At 36.4% G+C, this 16,082-nt stretch overlaps 2 protein-coding genes across 4 annotated transcripts in view; one reads left to right on the top strand and one right to left on the bottom strand.

The window, feature by feature from the left end:
* Positions 1-1,792: 1,792 nt before the first annotated feature.
* On the bottom strand, positions 1,793-2,664 carry LOC110380835 (large ribosomal subunit protein bL35m). The gene is made up of 2 exons (XM_021340953.3): positions 2,504-2,664; positions 1,793-2,346 (listed from the first exon to the last, which is right to left on the bottom strand). The coding sequence occupies exons 1-2, from the start codon at positions 2,523-2,525 to the stop codon at positions 1,838-1,840; spliced, it is 531 nt and encodes a 176-aa protein (XP_021196628.2). The 5' UTR covers positions 2,526-2,664; the 3' UTR covers positions 1,793-1,837.
* Positions 2,665-2,816: 152 nt separating this feature from the next.
* The window catches only part of LOC110380836 (MICOS complex subunit Mic60), a 105,005-nt gene continuing 91,739 nt past the window's right edge, over positions 2,817-16,082 (top strand). For 2 of the 3 annotated variants that reach the window (XM_064040042.1, XM_064040040.1), the window contains exons 1-9: positions 2,817-2,974; positions 4,035-4,225; positions 4,855-5,011; positions 5,322-5,412; positions 5,859-5,930; positions 6,587-6,756; positions 14,448-14,574; positions 14,890-15,056; positions 15,793-15,918. In XM_064040042.1, the coding sequence (XP_063896112.1) occupies positions 2,930-2,974; positions 4,035-4,225; positions 4,855-5,011; positions 5,322-5,412; positions 5,859-5,930; positions 6,587-6,756; positions 14,448-14,574; positions 14,890-15,056; positions 15,793-15,918 (1,146 nt within the window). In that variant the 5' untranslated portion in view covers positions 2,817-2,929. The remainder of the gene's footprint in view (positions 2,975-4,034; positions 4,226-4,854; positions 5,012-5,321; positions 5,413-5,858; positions 5,931-6,586; positions 6,757-14,447; positions 14,575-14,889; positions 15,057-15,792; positions 15,919-16,082) is intronic. The other variant, XM_064040041.1, reaches the window with a different exon arrangement.

The following is a 16,082-nucleotide window of genomic DNA, read 5'->3' on the forward strand; positions in this document are numbered from 1 at the left end:
GACCAAAATCACCAAAATAGCAGACCAATCGCAAACCAATCGAATGTCGATCAGAATGCCCGATATGGTTAAAACGGCTATTGCGATCATATTGCGATTCGATTTTGACATTATTAACTTAGGAGAATCGGGCCCCTGAGGAACGCTATCTACACGTAAGTAAATTAAAGAAAATAAAGCGAGCCTCATTACATTAATTAGGTGCTTACTTTTATCTTTTTGTATGTTTCATTCTGACAGGCAAAAATACCTACAGGTACCAAACGTTACTGAAAAGGGCCGCAGTCGTAAAATGTAGGTAGATAACCTAGGCAGCTTAAGGCGAAGTACCTACGTAGGTATCTAAGTATTCGCGGAGAAATAAATTCGGCATAACAATATTGTCAAAAGTCCGTATTATATACTTTGTCTGCAACATTAACTCAAAGATATCTATATCTCCCATAAGTAGGTACTACAGGTACCTACAATAAGCTATGTCAGTTAATTTGAGGGGGGCAGATAAAGTCACTTTAGTATAAACAAGACTTATGTTTTGATAACATTTTGAATATTGGGTATAACTTCTGATACCTATGACCTACGTAAGCCCTCGTTTCCGGAATTTTAAAAGGGATCGACCCTATACTAAGGCTAAGTTCACCGGGTCTATAAATGTCAGGTTTCTTAAAACAACCGCGTAACAATCCCACTAGGTACGTTTTTTGCAAAAGTAAACAGTTGTTTAAAAAAACGGACATTTATGATGTCAAATCAAATCAAATTATGTAGCTTTGTAAAATTTAGTATATAAATGCTGTGTAGGTACTTCTGTAAGTGACTTGTTCACCATGATGTGATGCATGTGAAACAACCTTCTATTAATTGTATAGTGGATAGGTCGGTCGTTGAAGTACCTAATTTATAAAATAAATAAATAAATGTCAGTGAAAATGGGGCCTAAATGAACACCCACATCGAATAGATAGACCCCCATGTTACCTAGCTATACCTACCTACAATTAATTTGTAGATGGGGGATAAGATAGTTGTAGTTGTATGAAGCAGGGGCAGATGCAGCTTATAAAATAAGTTATAGGCACATCCATCTGTTACCCATAGGTAACATTCACATTTATTAAATTCAGATACACGAGGGAGTACCTACATAGGGGAAATGTATAAAGGAGAACATAAGGGAATATAGTCATGCGCAATAATATGTACCCACGTTGTTGATACATATTATTGTGAATGTAACTGTAGGTAACCTACCTACATAGAGGTTGTATAAAGGGGAAGTTTATAGTTGTAGTCAGGTCTGTGTTGCCAGATTTTTTTCTGTCTAGTCGGAATTTTTGGATAAAAAAACCGAGTTTTTGCGCCGAAAGCAGGACATAGAAAGCGACTTTACCCGTTTGCCGAATTTAGGTAATTATTCACAGGTGGATGGGGATGAACATATTTATATACCTACACCTTCAAAACACCCTCCTGCATCGTGTCGTTTGTTGCTACTGTGTGTATGTCTTGGCGATACATATTGACAAAAACTCGTAAGTATTTTACATTTATATTACAGGTATGAGTCCAGCTCACCGACCCCTGGTGGCAGACAGTTCATGAGAATTTTTTCCATTCGAAAAAAAAAAAGTACAGAAAGGATTTCATCTAAGAAATGATGCTTTGCAACTTCTTTTAATTTTGCAGTTCAGATCTTTCAATGTTTGATTAGTTAGGGAATACTTACCTAGAATCTTAATTTTATATTTGTTTGTTATTGGTGGAATTTTTCTAAATAATTTATTAAACATTTCTAATTCTAAATTATATTTATTCTAGTTTTATAACAACTAAATTATTGTCTAACAACAGGTTTCCTTCTAGTTAAGCCAAACTCTTCTCTTGTGTGGTATGGTGCATATGGGTCCTCAACGTAATGTTTGGGTCGTTTCCAGTATTTCGTGACCATTTTATCCAACATGGTGTTTTGGGTAGCGTTACAAAATACATGCTGCCGCAAACGCTGTTTCTGGCTTGCATGTTTTTTCCACATTTTCTTATGCTTGCCAACCTTTGTACGAATCCAACCTCCCCAGTGCAGTCGAAAGAATCTACGAACTGCTGCCTTTACAGTCTTCCTTTTGCCTTTATTCAAACTGAATTTTGTTACAGTTCTTACAGGTACCACATTGAAATTGTTGGATATTTCCAAGATTTGTTTATTCTGCAACAATGAATTTGGTTTGAAGCTTGCACTTGGGGAGAGGCTTACATTCGAAAGAGTCACATAGTTCTTCGTGTTGTTGCTTAAAGTCTTGGCAATGTTGAAATATGGAACCGAAAGAGGCCGTATACTGCGAACAGCTGAAAAAGAAAAAATAACCTCAAAACAAGCCGTCACAAACAAGTTGGTAAAATTGTTACACAACAAAACAGAGGCAATAAATTTTATATTATAATAGTACTAGAAAAAGCTTTTTGAGGGTAATTAGTGTTCATTCAACATAAAAATAGTATTTACCAGAAATCGCAAAACGAAACATTTTCAGGAAAACTACACCATCGACAGATTTTAATTTTGGTAAGTGAAGCGATGTTTTTCTGAATTTGATACTCAAACAATGTCAAATTGACAGTGACAGAATCATGCACGGTGGTCTTACAAAAAAATATTTGATCAATGTGATTATTTAACTTAAAATCGCGATATTAACTCCATTTCCATGATTGAGTATTAAATTGTCCAAGTTATTCTTCTCTGAATGATGATAGATGTTGATAAAATTCCTATAATATTTTTCAGGTCAAATCGACTATATGAGGCCAAAAAGTTTGAAATGATTATCTTTAAGAAACGGACCTATAAAAAACAATCTATTCTCTGTGGTCGATGTTCTGTAGTCTCTGAGTTTTGACAGCCCAAGTGGAAAGAGATTCGTACCGAAAAATGTTAAAATTTACGAACAGTTTAACTAATGCTAAATTAGTATTGGTATGTACAAGTCCAGATTTTATGTAGTTATCGGATATAAGAAGAATAGCACTCATTTCATAGTTTGACCCATATTTCACCAGCCTTTTATGATGCCACTTTGCCAATGTTTTGATTATGTTTCTGCTGTTTTCCGAGATATTCTTGGTCAAATTAAAGTAATACATCAATAACTCTTTAAGTTTACTTATGTTATCGAAAACATAAACACAGACCTTGATATTGTTGTCCCTTACATAACAATCTTGGACGTCATTTTCATAAATAACCTACAAATGGTAAGGCTGCGTTCAGACCAGCGATTTGTTATCAAGTGCACTTATCTATTCACTACTTATCGACGATATTCGAATAAGTTCATGGCTACTCGATTAGGGCTGCATATAAATTGCAATACCATTGGTAATCAATAGGCTAACCTTTTTTGTTAGAACAGAAAAGGTTGTACAAATTAGATTAACCTCCTTGGTCCAATTCTTACATTGAGTAGAGTTGCTGTTAATTTTCTTAGTACCAAGACTTTATTTTTACTGACTATTATGTATAGGTAAAAACATAAATAAAAATCCATTAGCCTCCTGGATATTGAAACTCCTGTGGATTTTCACCTACTTACTTTTCCCAGAGCTTTATGATTGATTCCAACACAACAGTTTTAATATAATTGAAAACTGTATATTCTGTTAACATATTTAAGCTTTTTACAAAGTCAGTTGAAATACTCAAAAAGTGAAAATCTAACATCTATGTTTTCACCAATGAATAAAGATTTATGTTCTGCATACACTTTTTTGATATGCATGCTTAATAATGTCCCTTTCTTGGCCTATAAACTTTTTTTTATTTTGCCTGTGTTCACCCACTGCTAGGCAAAGGCCTCCCCCATATCCTTCCATCTTTCCCTATCGGCCGCCATTTGTGGCCAGTCCTTGTGGACTGGACCACAAGTACTGGCCTATAATCTGTTATTATTAAAATTATCTATCTTTCTTGCCGTCAATACCCTAAATTCATACATTCTTATATAAAACAAAATATTAAGTAACATATTTTTTTTCAGGTAAGGCGACATATGACCGATGGTTCTTGCGCCGCCTTGATTGTAATGCGCAACCCGCATCGGCGGTATGCAACTGAACAAAAGCCAGACCCATCATGCAGGGCTCCCCCAGAAGCCCCCAAGAGTCACAAGTTATTCTGGGGGGCGATCGGGGCAACCATACTTACGGGAGCTGCAGTTGTTTATGCTAAGTAAGTGAGAAATAATAGAGTTGCCCAGGTAACTGGGTTGAGGAGGTCAGATGGTCACTGGTGATGAAGTGAGAATAATAAATTAGGCACGGTGCCTGATTTCAAAACAGATCGCACTTAGCTGTGTGACAGTCAATGCAAAAAATGTGTGACCTAGATGTTCATAGAGTTTAAACGATTAAACAAATATTGAAAGAATCAACAGTCTTGGAAGAATTAAACACTCAAAGTCATTAAATCAAACTTGACTTGAAATCAGCGTTTTCTAATGTCTTTACAAAATAGAGCCAAAAGCCATGCCTAGGGGAGGAAGTGGCGCAACAATCTCCCCAGAAATGTAGTTTACAATACAGAAAGACAGTGAAAACATTTATTTTACTTGAAGTCTGTTTATTCCATAATTCATTTTTAACTAGCGAAGCGCCCCGACTACACACAAGTGCATTCCGCCCCGTTTAATGGATGTTATTATACATATAAACCTCCCTCTTCAATCACTATCTAATTAAAAAAACCGCATCAAAACCCGTTGCGTAGTTTTGAACATTTAAGTGTACTATGAGACAACGGGACATAATACATTATTAAAACTATGTATGTACTGATGTATTTTAAATTTTACCTTTCAGGAACAGTCCACGTACCCGCAACTGGCTAGAGTCGAACGCTCCTTGGGCTAACGACGTCGTGGCTCTAGTCTACCAGGAGAATACAACTTACTGGAAGGCGGCTTCTAACCAATTCAACAGGACAACCACTTACCTTGGCGAATTCTTGTTTGGAAAGGTATTTTTGTCTATGGCTCAGTGTAAAAACTTTTTGCTTCAATCTTACTATTCCAGAGACAAAGAAGAAAGAGGAAATAATTTTTGTCTGTAAAGGCTCCAAACTACTGAACCAATTTGAACAATTATTACACTTTTGGAAAGCTGCCCTATATTTTTCATTTAGGTACGACATGCAGGTGAAGTCGCGAGAAACACCTATACATCGTGACTTTTAGTCGTCTTGTATCAAAAAGTCATAGAAAGGTTTTAGCTAGAGTATTTCGAGAATATACCATGACTGTGTAATAATAAAATGTTTTTATTAACAGGAGGGTGTAACTCCAACGGAATTGAAGAATAGATCTGACCAAGATATTGAGAAGGATGCTGAGGAACATTTCTCAAAGAAATCTTATCAATGTAAGTGCATCTATTTTAATGCCTTCTCCTTTTGGACTGAATCTTTGCATATAAGTATAGTTTTAGTCACCCTTGCCCACAATAAATTAATGGCGCCATTATTAATATTTCATTATCTATACATAATATTTTAAAAAAATTCACATAATCTTATAAATACATTGGAATTGAATTTTAAATTAATGAGAAGAGTAACTATAATAATAATGTATTTGTGTTTTTAACCATGTATAAACTATGCAGTTAGTTAGTGCAAGTATTCATTGTGGCAACATTTTACCACATTCAATCACTAATTTCATCCCCAGTTTGAGATTTGAATAACTTATGAACATTTGCATGTACTTGATACCTTAACTTTTTCTTAACATGAAGGACCTATCATACATTTTTAACTAAAAGTTTCTACTAACCTAATGTCTAGATGTGTGTTTGTTGAATAACAGTGCCACCGCCCCTATTTGAACCTTTGTACGTCGAAGAGAAACCTCTGAAGAAGCCAGAAGTTGATTCTAATGGTTAGTATTGCATGTTTGATTGAATACTTTAAAACCTGGGTATTTTTTGTAAGTCTCTACCAGACTTACTGCGAAACTTTAATGAAATGGTGACACATAACCGACGATTATCCCTGTATACACCATAGAAATGAACCCAAGGACAATCCTCAGTTCTGTGCTTAACTATTGCTAACTTTTGAGGAAAACTACTTGGGCTATTGTGATGGGATGTTAATAGATTAGGATTGGGAAGCCTATGGGAACTATGGCACCTGCCGATAACAATGTATAGATAGATACACATTAACTATTTTTTGTAATATTTCTAAGGCAGTTTTGCAATAAAGTTGGTAATTGCAAAGCATGGATTCAGACTTTCTGTCTTGCCCTAATAACATGAGACCTAAACTTCATGTTGGCAAAATGTCAACTGGCCAAACTTTTTTCTTTTGTAGATCGTAAGGATGGTAGAGACAGAAGTAACGTTTACTAATTTTCTACAAACAATATTTCTATACCAAAAGTCATAAAAAAAAAACCTACAAGTCCACCTTTGTTCTAATTCAGGTATAAAATCTCTCAATGTTTATGAAATGAAGAGAATATTTCATTTCAATATAAGAACATTTATGAATTTAAAATAAGAATGCATAATTCTTTTTTTTTAATTGCAGCGACTCTGATTCAAACTGACAAGTGTGAGCCTCAAACTACGGTGGTGATTAAAATAACCAAAGACATGGTTGAGTTGGAGCATGATATGCATGAAAATGTCAAGATAGCCATAGACAACTATAAACTGGCTACATCCTTCTGTGATGAATATAACAAGGCTTTATTCAAGGTGAGTTAGAACCTTTTTCATAAGTTGTAATGGTTACTTTTTTATTGAAGATTAAGGCTCCTTGTCTTGTCAAAATCGACAACCTGAGGGGGTGAGGTACGAGCCCACTTCGGGGCGCCGCTCACGTTTTCGCCGATACGAAAACAGTCGACAACTGATTTTTGACATAACTCGTATCTTTGCCTGTGTTCACTGGATGGAATAAGGTAGTCAGTAGTAAACTAAACTTTTTTAACAAATAATAATCTTGCAATAATTTTCTTTAGATTTTTGAACAAATGATTCACATTAATATGTTCCCAAACAGACGTCTCATTTATGATTTTGATTAATATTCCTACGAAGGTCAAAATAGAGTATGGTATGAGATAAGAGTTTTTATAGATTACAGGTAATTTTGGATTTTGAATAAAAACTACTTAAAGGACAATGGGCAAATCTCTACGGAGCCCGGGCTACCAGCGGCCAGCGATGATTTTGGTACTAACGAATGTAGTGTGGTCATAAGTGTGGTCCTATAATTACTGTTATGAAGTTCTATCTCCGTGATGTACTTTAAAACCGAAGAACTTTGAACTTTTTTGCCACCTATTGTCACACAACCCAGTTAAAAGGTACGCCTTAAACGGGTTCTGATTACTCATAACAACTGTCCAAGGTGAATAAACATAGCTGGGACGGGTTATTCCCGTTCGGTAACACCCTTTCGTGAACACTGTTGACCATCGGGAAAAAGAAGTTTCGTTCGTTCACAGTGTTGACGAACGCTACTTATTATTTCGGGAAATTCCCGTTCGGTAACACCTTTCGTTCTTATCGTCAACACTGTTGACGATCAGGAAAAAAAAGTTTCGTTCGTTCACAGTGTCCATGAATGCTGGTTTTTACCTATATTTGGATTTTTTAAATGTTTTAATGGATTATGTTAGATCTTTTAAAACACAATTAACGAGAAAATAAAAAAATAGCCTTATCATGTTCATAATAACTATTTTACACTTTTATTTATTTATTTATTTATTTAACAATTTATATACACAGTGAACATATAAAAGAAATAGACATAGAATAGAAATAGTACAAAGGTACTGCTTATTTCTAAATCGAAATCTCTTCCAGCAGACCCGTAGTAGGAGAGTTAGAATGAAGAGAAGTAGGTAGATAGACTGTGTAAAAGGACATAGTAAAGATATATAAATTACACACATATATACATATATAAAGCAAAAGATAATACATACATACAAAAATACATATTTTATAAAATGACTCTATGAAGAAGAGGAGGACAAATAGTAACTTTTGAGTTTCTGTCTAAAAGTAGCAACATTTTGACAGTTCCTTAATTCAGGCGGCAGCGAATTCCACAACCGTACTGCGTTTACTGTGTAGGAGAAGGAATAAAAGTCAGTGGAATGGGAGGGGATTTTAAGGAGAGATTTGAGATGCGTTCTACAGAGCGCATCAGGCGAGCGAACAAATGAAAAGCGTTCTCGCAGATAGGAAGGAGTTTTGGGATTAAAAAGGATATTAAAAAGGTGACACAAAATGCGCGTGTTCCTGCGAAGACGAATAGGGAGCCACTTGAGTTCCTTGCGAAAATGAGAAACATGATCATATTTGTTTAGATTGAAAACAAAACGAATACATAAATTTTGCAACCGCTCAAGCTTATTTAAGAGCTCCTCTGTGGCATCCAAATAACAGGCATCGGCGTAGTCAATGATGGGTTGAATGAGAGTCTGAGCAAGAGAGATTTTGGTTTTCAAGGGCAAAAAGTACTGGAGGCATTTCAGAGTGTGAAAGGTGAAGTGCACCTTGCGACTGACTTCATTGACCTGCGCAGACCATGATAAATGTGAGTCCATGATGACACCCAAATTTTTTGCCGTTTCTGCATAGCTCAGTTGAACCCCACCTAAACAAAGAGGAGGCAAAGACGCAACATCAAGCCTGCCCCGCAAGTTTCTGCCGCCAATGATCATGGCCTGAGACTTCTTGGGATTGATCTGTAGCCCAAAGGACTGCGCCCAGATCTCAATCATATTCAGGTCATGATTCATAGCGGCAACGGTAGATTCCGCATCGCATAAAGGAAAATGTCTGTAGAGTTGCAAGTCGTCCGCATAGAGATGGAAGTTTGAAGAAATGACCTTAGTGACAGAGTCAATGAAAACAGAGAAAAGGAGAGGAGAGAGAACGCCACCTTGAGGTACACCCGCAGAAAGGTTGCACCAATTGGAGGATAAGTTATTAAGCCGGACACACTGCGTACGGCCTTTAAGATAGGAGTCAAACCAACTTAACGTGGAAGAAGAAATATTAATAGATTTAAGGATACCAAGAAGAATGTCGAAATCGACAGAATTAAATGCACTGCTGAAGTCAAGGAGAACCTGTAACGTCAGGGATTTATTTTCCATCACAAGACGGATGTCGTCAGTAACCTTCAACAGTGCAGTTACAGTGCTGTGACTGGGACGAAAACCAGATTGTAAAGGGTGGAAAAGGTTATTGCGGGTAAGGAAAGAAGAAAGCTGAAAATGCACCAGGTGCTCCAGAACTTTGGACAGGTAAGGAAGGATTGAAATGGGTCTATAATCAGACATATCAGCTGGATTGGAAATTTTAGGTAAAGGAATAACGATGGCTTCTTTCCAGGAATTAGGAAAAGAACAAGAGAACAGGGAGAAATTTAGGATATGTGTCAGGACAGGGAGGACAGTCGGTAGCGTTAAGGACACCATTCTAGAGCAAATGTTATCATTACCGACTGCACTAGAGGATATGGCAAGGATAGACTTTCTGACATCGTCTTCAGTCACAGCACTCAGTTCAAACAAAGAGCACTGAGGCAACGGCAAACTAGCAAGCTCACTCAATGTGCGGGCACGGACGTGTGGGTCCAAACGTACAGGGGGAGAGGAGAAGTAGTTATTAAGGGCACCCACGTCAGTGTCCCCACCAGCTGCGCAAGCAGCCTTACCGATGCCAACAGTTTTGAGAAATTTCCATACCTCAGAAGAGTTACGGTTATCGAGAGAATTGTGGAAGTAGCGTCTCTTTGCATCTCTACACATTCGACTACAACGGTTACGCAATGTCTTGTAGGTAATGAGGTTGCGTTCAGATGGACTGCGCTTCCACCTACGCTTGGCTCTGTCTCGACTGGCCATCACCTCCTTTATAGCAGAAGTGAGCCACGGAGCAGGAGCATACTTAACTTTGACACGGCGAAGTGGAGCATGAATGTCGAATAGTTCCAATAACTTACAATTAAATAAACTCACCATTTCATTAACGCAGGTACTCATGAAAATGCAAGACCAGTCAATGCAATCAGCATCACGCTTCAATGCCTCCAGATCAATGCCCTTGTAATTCCGAAGATACAGGTATTGAGGCTTACGCTTAGGAGGACGAATCCGATAGGATAAAAAGATTAGATCATGATAGGAAAAAGATGCTGAAATCTGACCATGAGAGGATACATTACTTGTCTTAGATACTACTATTAAATCCAGGAGAGAAGGAGTGCAGTTAGGAAAATGATGAGTAGCAGACAGAGGTAAGAGACTGAGATTGAAAGAAGAAAGGAGCGATTGAAGTTTAAGAGCTCGCCTGTCATTCTTTAATAAACAAGTATTAAAGTCACCCATCAAGACCACGTGTTCGTATAGGGGAGAAAAATCATGTAGGAGCGTGTCCAGAGAGCCAAAGTAATCAATGCTCAGGTTGGGGCTATAAAATACACCCAGGAGTACCTTAGTGTGATTAAGAATTACTTCGAGAAATAGGAGTTCTTTAAAAATCCATGACATGTTTTATTTTTATTTCTATATTTTAAAAATAAAAACCAGCATTCATGGATACTGTGAACGAACCAAACTTTTTTTTCCCAATCGTCAACAGTGTTGACGACGGTGTTACCGAATGGGAATTACCCGAAATAATAAGTAGCGTTCGTCAACACTGTGAACAAACGAAACTTTTTTTCCCATTACCGGGAATAACCCGCCGGGACCACATAAGCATAGCTAGAAGTGCTTTCTACGAGCTACTTTTCATACAAGAACAAAAAAATACTTTAATAGAAACCTATATCAGATGATCAGGATTGATTAGAAATAACAAAACAAATACCTAAGAAATAACAGAATTAAGTTAATTTTATATCAAAAACTGCGAAAAAATGGATGTCTCAGCTCATACTTTTCTGATGCAAAAATAACCGAATATCTTTTTTCCTAAATGTCCCGCGGGATAGCGCCCATAGTAAAAGTTATTTCTAATTACTACTAGAGCTATCGTTTGATACCAATTTCATGGCTGGCCGCCGTAAGCCCAGGAACGCCCAAACTCCTAAGGACTTTTCGTTGTAATGATTTTCCCTGCCAAATATTGTTTGCATAGGCATACAAGGCATAGAGACCATTTCCACGCCTTGTATAACTGACAGACTGAAAACAGTTGTGTACTGCACAAAACATTCACAATATTGAGAAATAGGCACATCGTTAGCTTCATTACAGAAGTGTGGTTGTAAAACTGCCTTCAAGCAATCTTATAAAAAAGGTCGCGAAAAATACATCGTAATTTTAAGACATGAACCCAGGAAATTAGAGAAAATGCTCTTTAAAATAGTCATATCTTCACAGACCCGTTACTTTCTGGGGTCCAACTGCTTTTACGAGTAGTCTTGAACTGAAGAATGATCACCTCGGTAGAAATTCAAATAAGTGGTTTTGTATCATAATAATATATAAAGGACAATGGGCGATTCCGGTCCAAATGTCCACCACGAACGAGACCTATATGACTAGATAGCCCGTTAAATATAGAACATTTTTTGTTATGAAAGTAAAAAAAAATATAATGCCAGAAAAAAGTTATAGCAAAATCAAATAAAACATTTTATAGATTTTTTCAATTTCATTTTTTCAATTACTTTTTATGATGTTCGATTTTCGTACTTTCTGTAACTTCTCACAAAATAGAATTGTTCATTATTAGAGAGAAGACACCACCAGTTACATCTAACTTTCTTAGATCCAGGCACCGCTGAGTATATTCAAGCACTTCTGGCGCCTCAATTGGTTAGTGATTCGTACATCCATCGGGCAAAAAAATATGGGCTGTTTATATGCAAAGGTGTCTTACTTAGTGTTGCAAAAAAACCGTTTTTTTTCTAATGTGAAAAAAAAACCTTGAAAAAAAACCTGATAAAAAACTGTTTTTTTTTCTGGGCCTGGTTATTTTCAAGAGCATAATAACCCTAAAATTATTAGGGCATTTACCGTTAAAGATTAATACTTAAGATTACAAGATAGTCTTAGGTTTATTCTTGAATCTACGGTACTTTTCTGATAAAACAGTACCAAAATTTCATAAAAATATTGGCAACATTCATTGATATTAACTCAACGAAAGGGAAATTTTGAAAATTGAACTAAAACTTACGCTAGAAAAAAAACAAATTTAGAAAAAAAACAACGATGCAAAGTTTTTTTTCATGTTTTTTTTCAATGAAGTGAAAAAAAACAAATCGTTTTTTTTTTTCATTTTACATCACTAGTCTTACTCATCTTAGTTTTCTTTAGATAAAGTGCGGAAATGGAAGTGGAATAAAATAAAATAAAAAATAATAATGATAACATACAAAAACCGGCCAAGTGCGAGTCGGACTCGTGCACGAAGGGTTCCGTAAATTACAGTTAAATCAACCTATCTCAAAAACTATAAGAGATACTTTGATCAAACCAAAAATCGTTGAAAGAGTTAATTAGCATGCATCACCTCTATTTTTTTTAGAATTTTATACCCCGTAGTTATAAAAATAGAGGGGGGGGGACATACTTTTTACGACTTTGAGAGCTGATATCTCAAAAACCGTTCACTTTAAGAAAAATGTTTTTTAGAAAACTTTATATCATTTTAAAAGACCTTTCCATTGATACCCCACACGGGTATGTACATCGAAAAAAAAAATTTCATCCCTCAGTTACATGTATGGGGGGCCCCACCCCCAATTCTTTTTTTTACTATTTAGTGTCATATTTTTGTAGCGGTTCATACAACACATATTCCCATCAAATTTCATCACTGTAGTACTTATAGTTTCCGAGTAAATCGGCTGTGACAGACGGACAGACGGACAGACGGACAGACGGACAGACGGACATGACGAAACTATAAGGGTTCCGTTTTTGCCATTTTGGCTACGGAACCCTAAAAACTACCGAAAATTAAGAATACATTTTTGGCTATAACTTTTTTTTGGCATTGTTTTTTTTTTACTTTCTTAGTAAAAGTAACTCCAAATTAAGTGGACTATTTAATTATATAGGTCTCGTTCGTGGTGGACATTTGGACCAAACTTCATACATTCTTGCCCAATCTCCTTTTATAAATCGTTTTTTCTATCATCCGAAATGGTTGATATGATATCCTAAACAAAACTTCTATGTTTACTTCATATTTTTACTCATTACGGAATAATTAATTATTTTCGACGTTCTCACGTAAATTATTCTTTTTCGCTATCGTAAATAAATCATTTTTAATTTCCTTATTAGTCAGATTCCAAAATAAATTACTACAAACACAAACCTCCTTGCGCGTCAAGCAATGACAGTTTAAATTCGGCTACCATGACAACTACGTTTTGCAATAAACAACCTAACAATCTAATACAAATAAATATTTGGAAAATAAATAAATTTTGTGAATGGAATCACATATTTACCTGAGTTTAACGGTCATTATCTTAATGTTCCTATTTTTTAAGACCGGTGGAAGGCGTCTAAAACTGTAATCTCACATCATACGCTTGAAAACATTTTTTTGTAGGAGTAAAGCATCCACAACACTCATGATCATCTTCCATGGAGCTAATTATATGTAGTACATTAAAATAAATCCACTTTCAGTCATAAAAAAAGAACTTATATGATGTTATTACAAATATATTTTTTTATATTATTATTGGGAATACGAAGGATGAACTGTCATTGGATGACAAAGCGACATGACCATTCGCCTTCACGGCGGAACGCCGTCTGGCAGAAGGTAAAATTCATGAAATGAAAATTGACATTGAATTTTATACGTTTTTATACGTTTTTAAAATATTTCTCCTTTTGTGCTTTATAAAGCCATATAATATGTGGTATTTTTCTTTAGCTTAGGAAATATTCTATCGTTTAGTGATAAAACATGTGTAGGTTACCATTGAATATTTTGAGAATTAGCTGACGAAAAATTTTTTCGAGAGGCATTTTCAAGCCTTTTTTTTTCTATGTGTGAGACTATTTTTTTAGTAGGTTTTTTTCATATTCTCTGGTCAATATCCTCGACTACTCACTGTTAAATTTTCTGATCTATAGAATGTATCCAGGCCTCATACTACCCGACGAAAAAACTGATGTTTTCGAAGTGCGGAGCCTTAACTTTTTAGGGCCTTATGAAGAAATTGACTTTATTGGGTTATAGTATATATACTTGGATTTTAGTATATTCTGATAAGATTATTATATATGTATTTATCTTCTTCACCTCTGTGTAGTTAAAGTATATCTATTTACCAGCTGAATGAGGTCCAATTCATGTGACAAAATGGATCCTTTGAAATATCCGTATTTCAGAATTGGATTTACAACAATATTTATAATAAAAAAACTTTCTTATTTCAGATAGTAGAGACACCTGTCGACGAGTTAGAAAAGAAACACTACTCAGGACTGGCGGGACTGAATGTGCAGAAAGAAAACGCGGCCAAGAAAGCTAGAGACGCCTCCGCTAAAGCTAAACTTGCCCTTGGTATGTCGAACTGTTTATGCAAACTTATACTAATATTATATAGCCTAAAAGTTTTTTGTTTCCGTGTAAAAGTCAACAATTTAATTATGCTAACGATTCTCAACCCAAATCAACCTACCCATTTTATTAATGGGTACCTACCATACTTTCAATTGATTATTTACGTATTTCATCTCAACCTCCTTGAATTTTGCATAGATGCAAATTAACAGCTTGTATTATGTTACGAACATCCCGTCATTAGGCTTCTCTTACTTACGTATTTCGTTTTGGCTGTTATTAGCGCCTTAATAATGCAGTTTTTTAACCCCACAGAGACCCTCGACCGCATGATAAAGTCGGGTCAGATGCAGGCGCCGCCGGAGAGCCTCGCCACCACCAAGCGCTACATCAAGCAGTTCCGCGCCGACCTCACCAGCGCTGAGGACACCTATACACAGGAACTCGCTAAATCCTCGCTCAGCGAGAAGTATTGGAATAAGGTGAAACATGGAGAACAAAATCATTAGCGGAGGTGCCATAACAGATGCTGCGGGTTGTTCGAAAGAGTTACCACGGCCCTAGTACATAAAAGGCCTACGACGGAACACGTCGGTTTTTAGTCATTAAGAGTCTGACACTTCCTCACCGCTGCTAACCCACAGCGGGAGGGGTCATTTGATGATTTTTGTGGTCGTTACAAAAAAAAAGGTGACATAACGAAGAGGACGAAGAACGCTACTGTTATGGCCCTTATACGCCTTCTTTGGGCCCAAAACTATACATTTGGGCATAATTACCAATAACCCCGAACGCCTTGTTAGTTCACTCGTAACTTATCGTTTTTATGCCCCATTACGTATTTGACTTCGAAGAAAGTGCCTGACCTACCTGCATTATGGCATCTCCGCTCATCTTTCCTTAATCCATGGAAAATGCTAATGTATAATTAATTTCACGACCTCGATGACGCAATGGTCACCATGCCGGATAGCCGAACCTGAGGTCCCGGGTTCGATTCCCGGTTCGGTCATCATTTGTGTGAATAGCATGATTATTGGCCTTAGTCTGGGTGTTACAATATATATTTATAAATATATAGGTGTATGTAGCTATATATAGTTTATCAGTATGTGTTAGCACCCCTAACAGAAGTTAATTAATAACTTACCATGGGGCTAACCGAGCGTGTGTGAAAACGAGTCCCGACACTATTATTATAATTTTAATGTTTCGTAGGTGGAGGCGGCGCGAGGCATGTTCAGAGAGGAACTACAAGCGTTGTTCCCCGGCATCGACTTGTGTGCCAAGAAACTCGACATTAAAGGCGACATCGATCTCTTGCTCGCCTACACGCTTCAAAAGGTAAGTCACTATCATTTGAAAAACCTATCCAGTGAAAAAATATCGAATCTATTTACTAAAATTCAAGAATTGTTTGCTTGAACGCGAAAATCTCAAGAACTATTGAGATGGAAAGTTGTTTCAGTGTTAGATTAATAGAGAAAGGCTATATTTATTAAAATCAT

Source organism: Helicoverpa armigera, chromosome 21 (assembly GCF_030705265.1).
Source record: "Helicoverpa armigera isolate CAAS_96S chromosome 21, ASM3070526v1, whole genome shotgun sequence".
Classification (NCBI taxonomy): Eukaryota; Metazoa; Arthropoda; class Insecta; order Lepidoptera; family Noctuidae; genus Helicoverpa; species Helicoverpa armigera.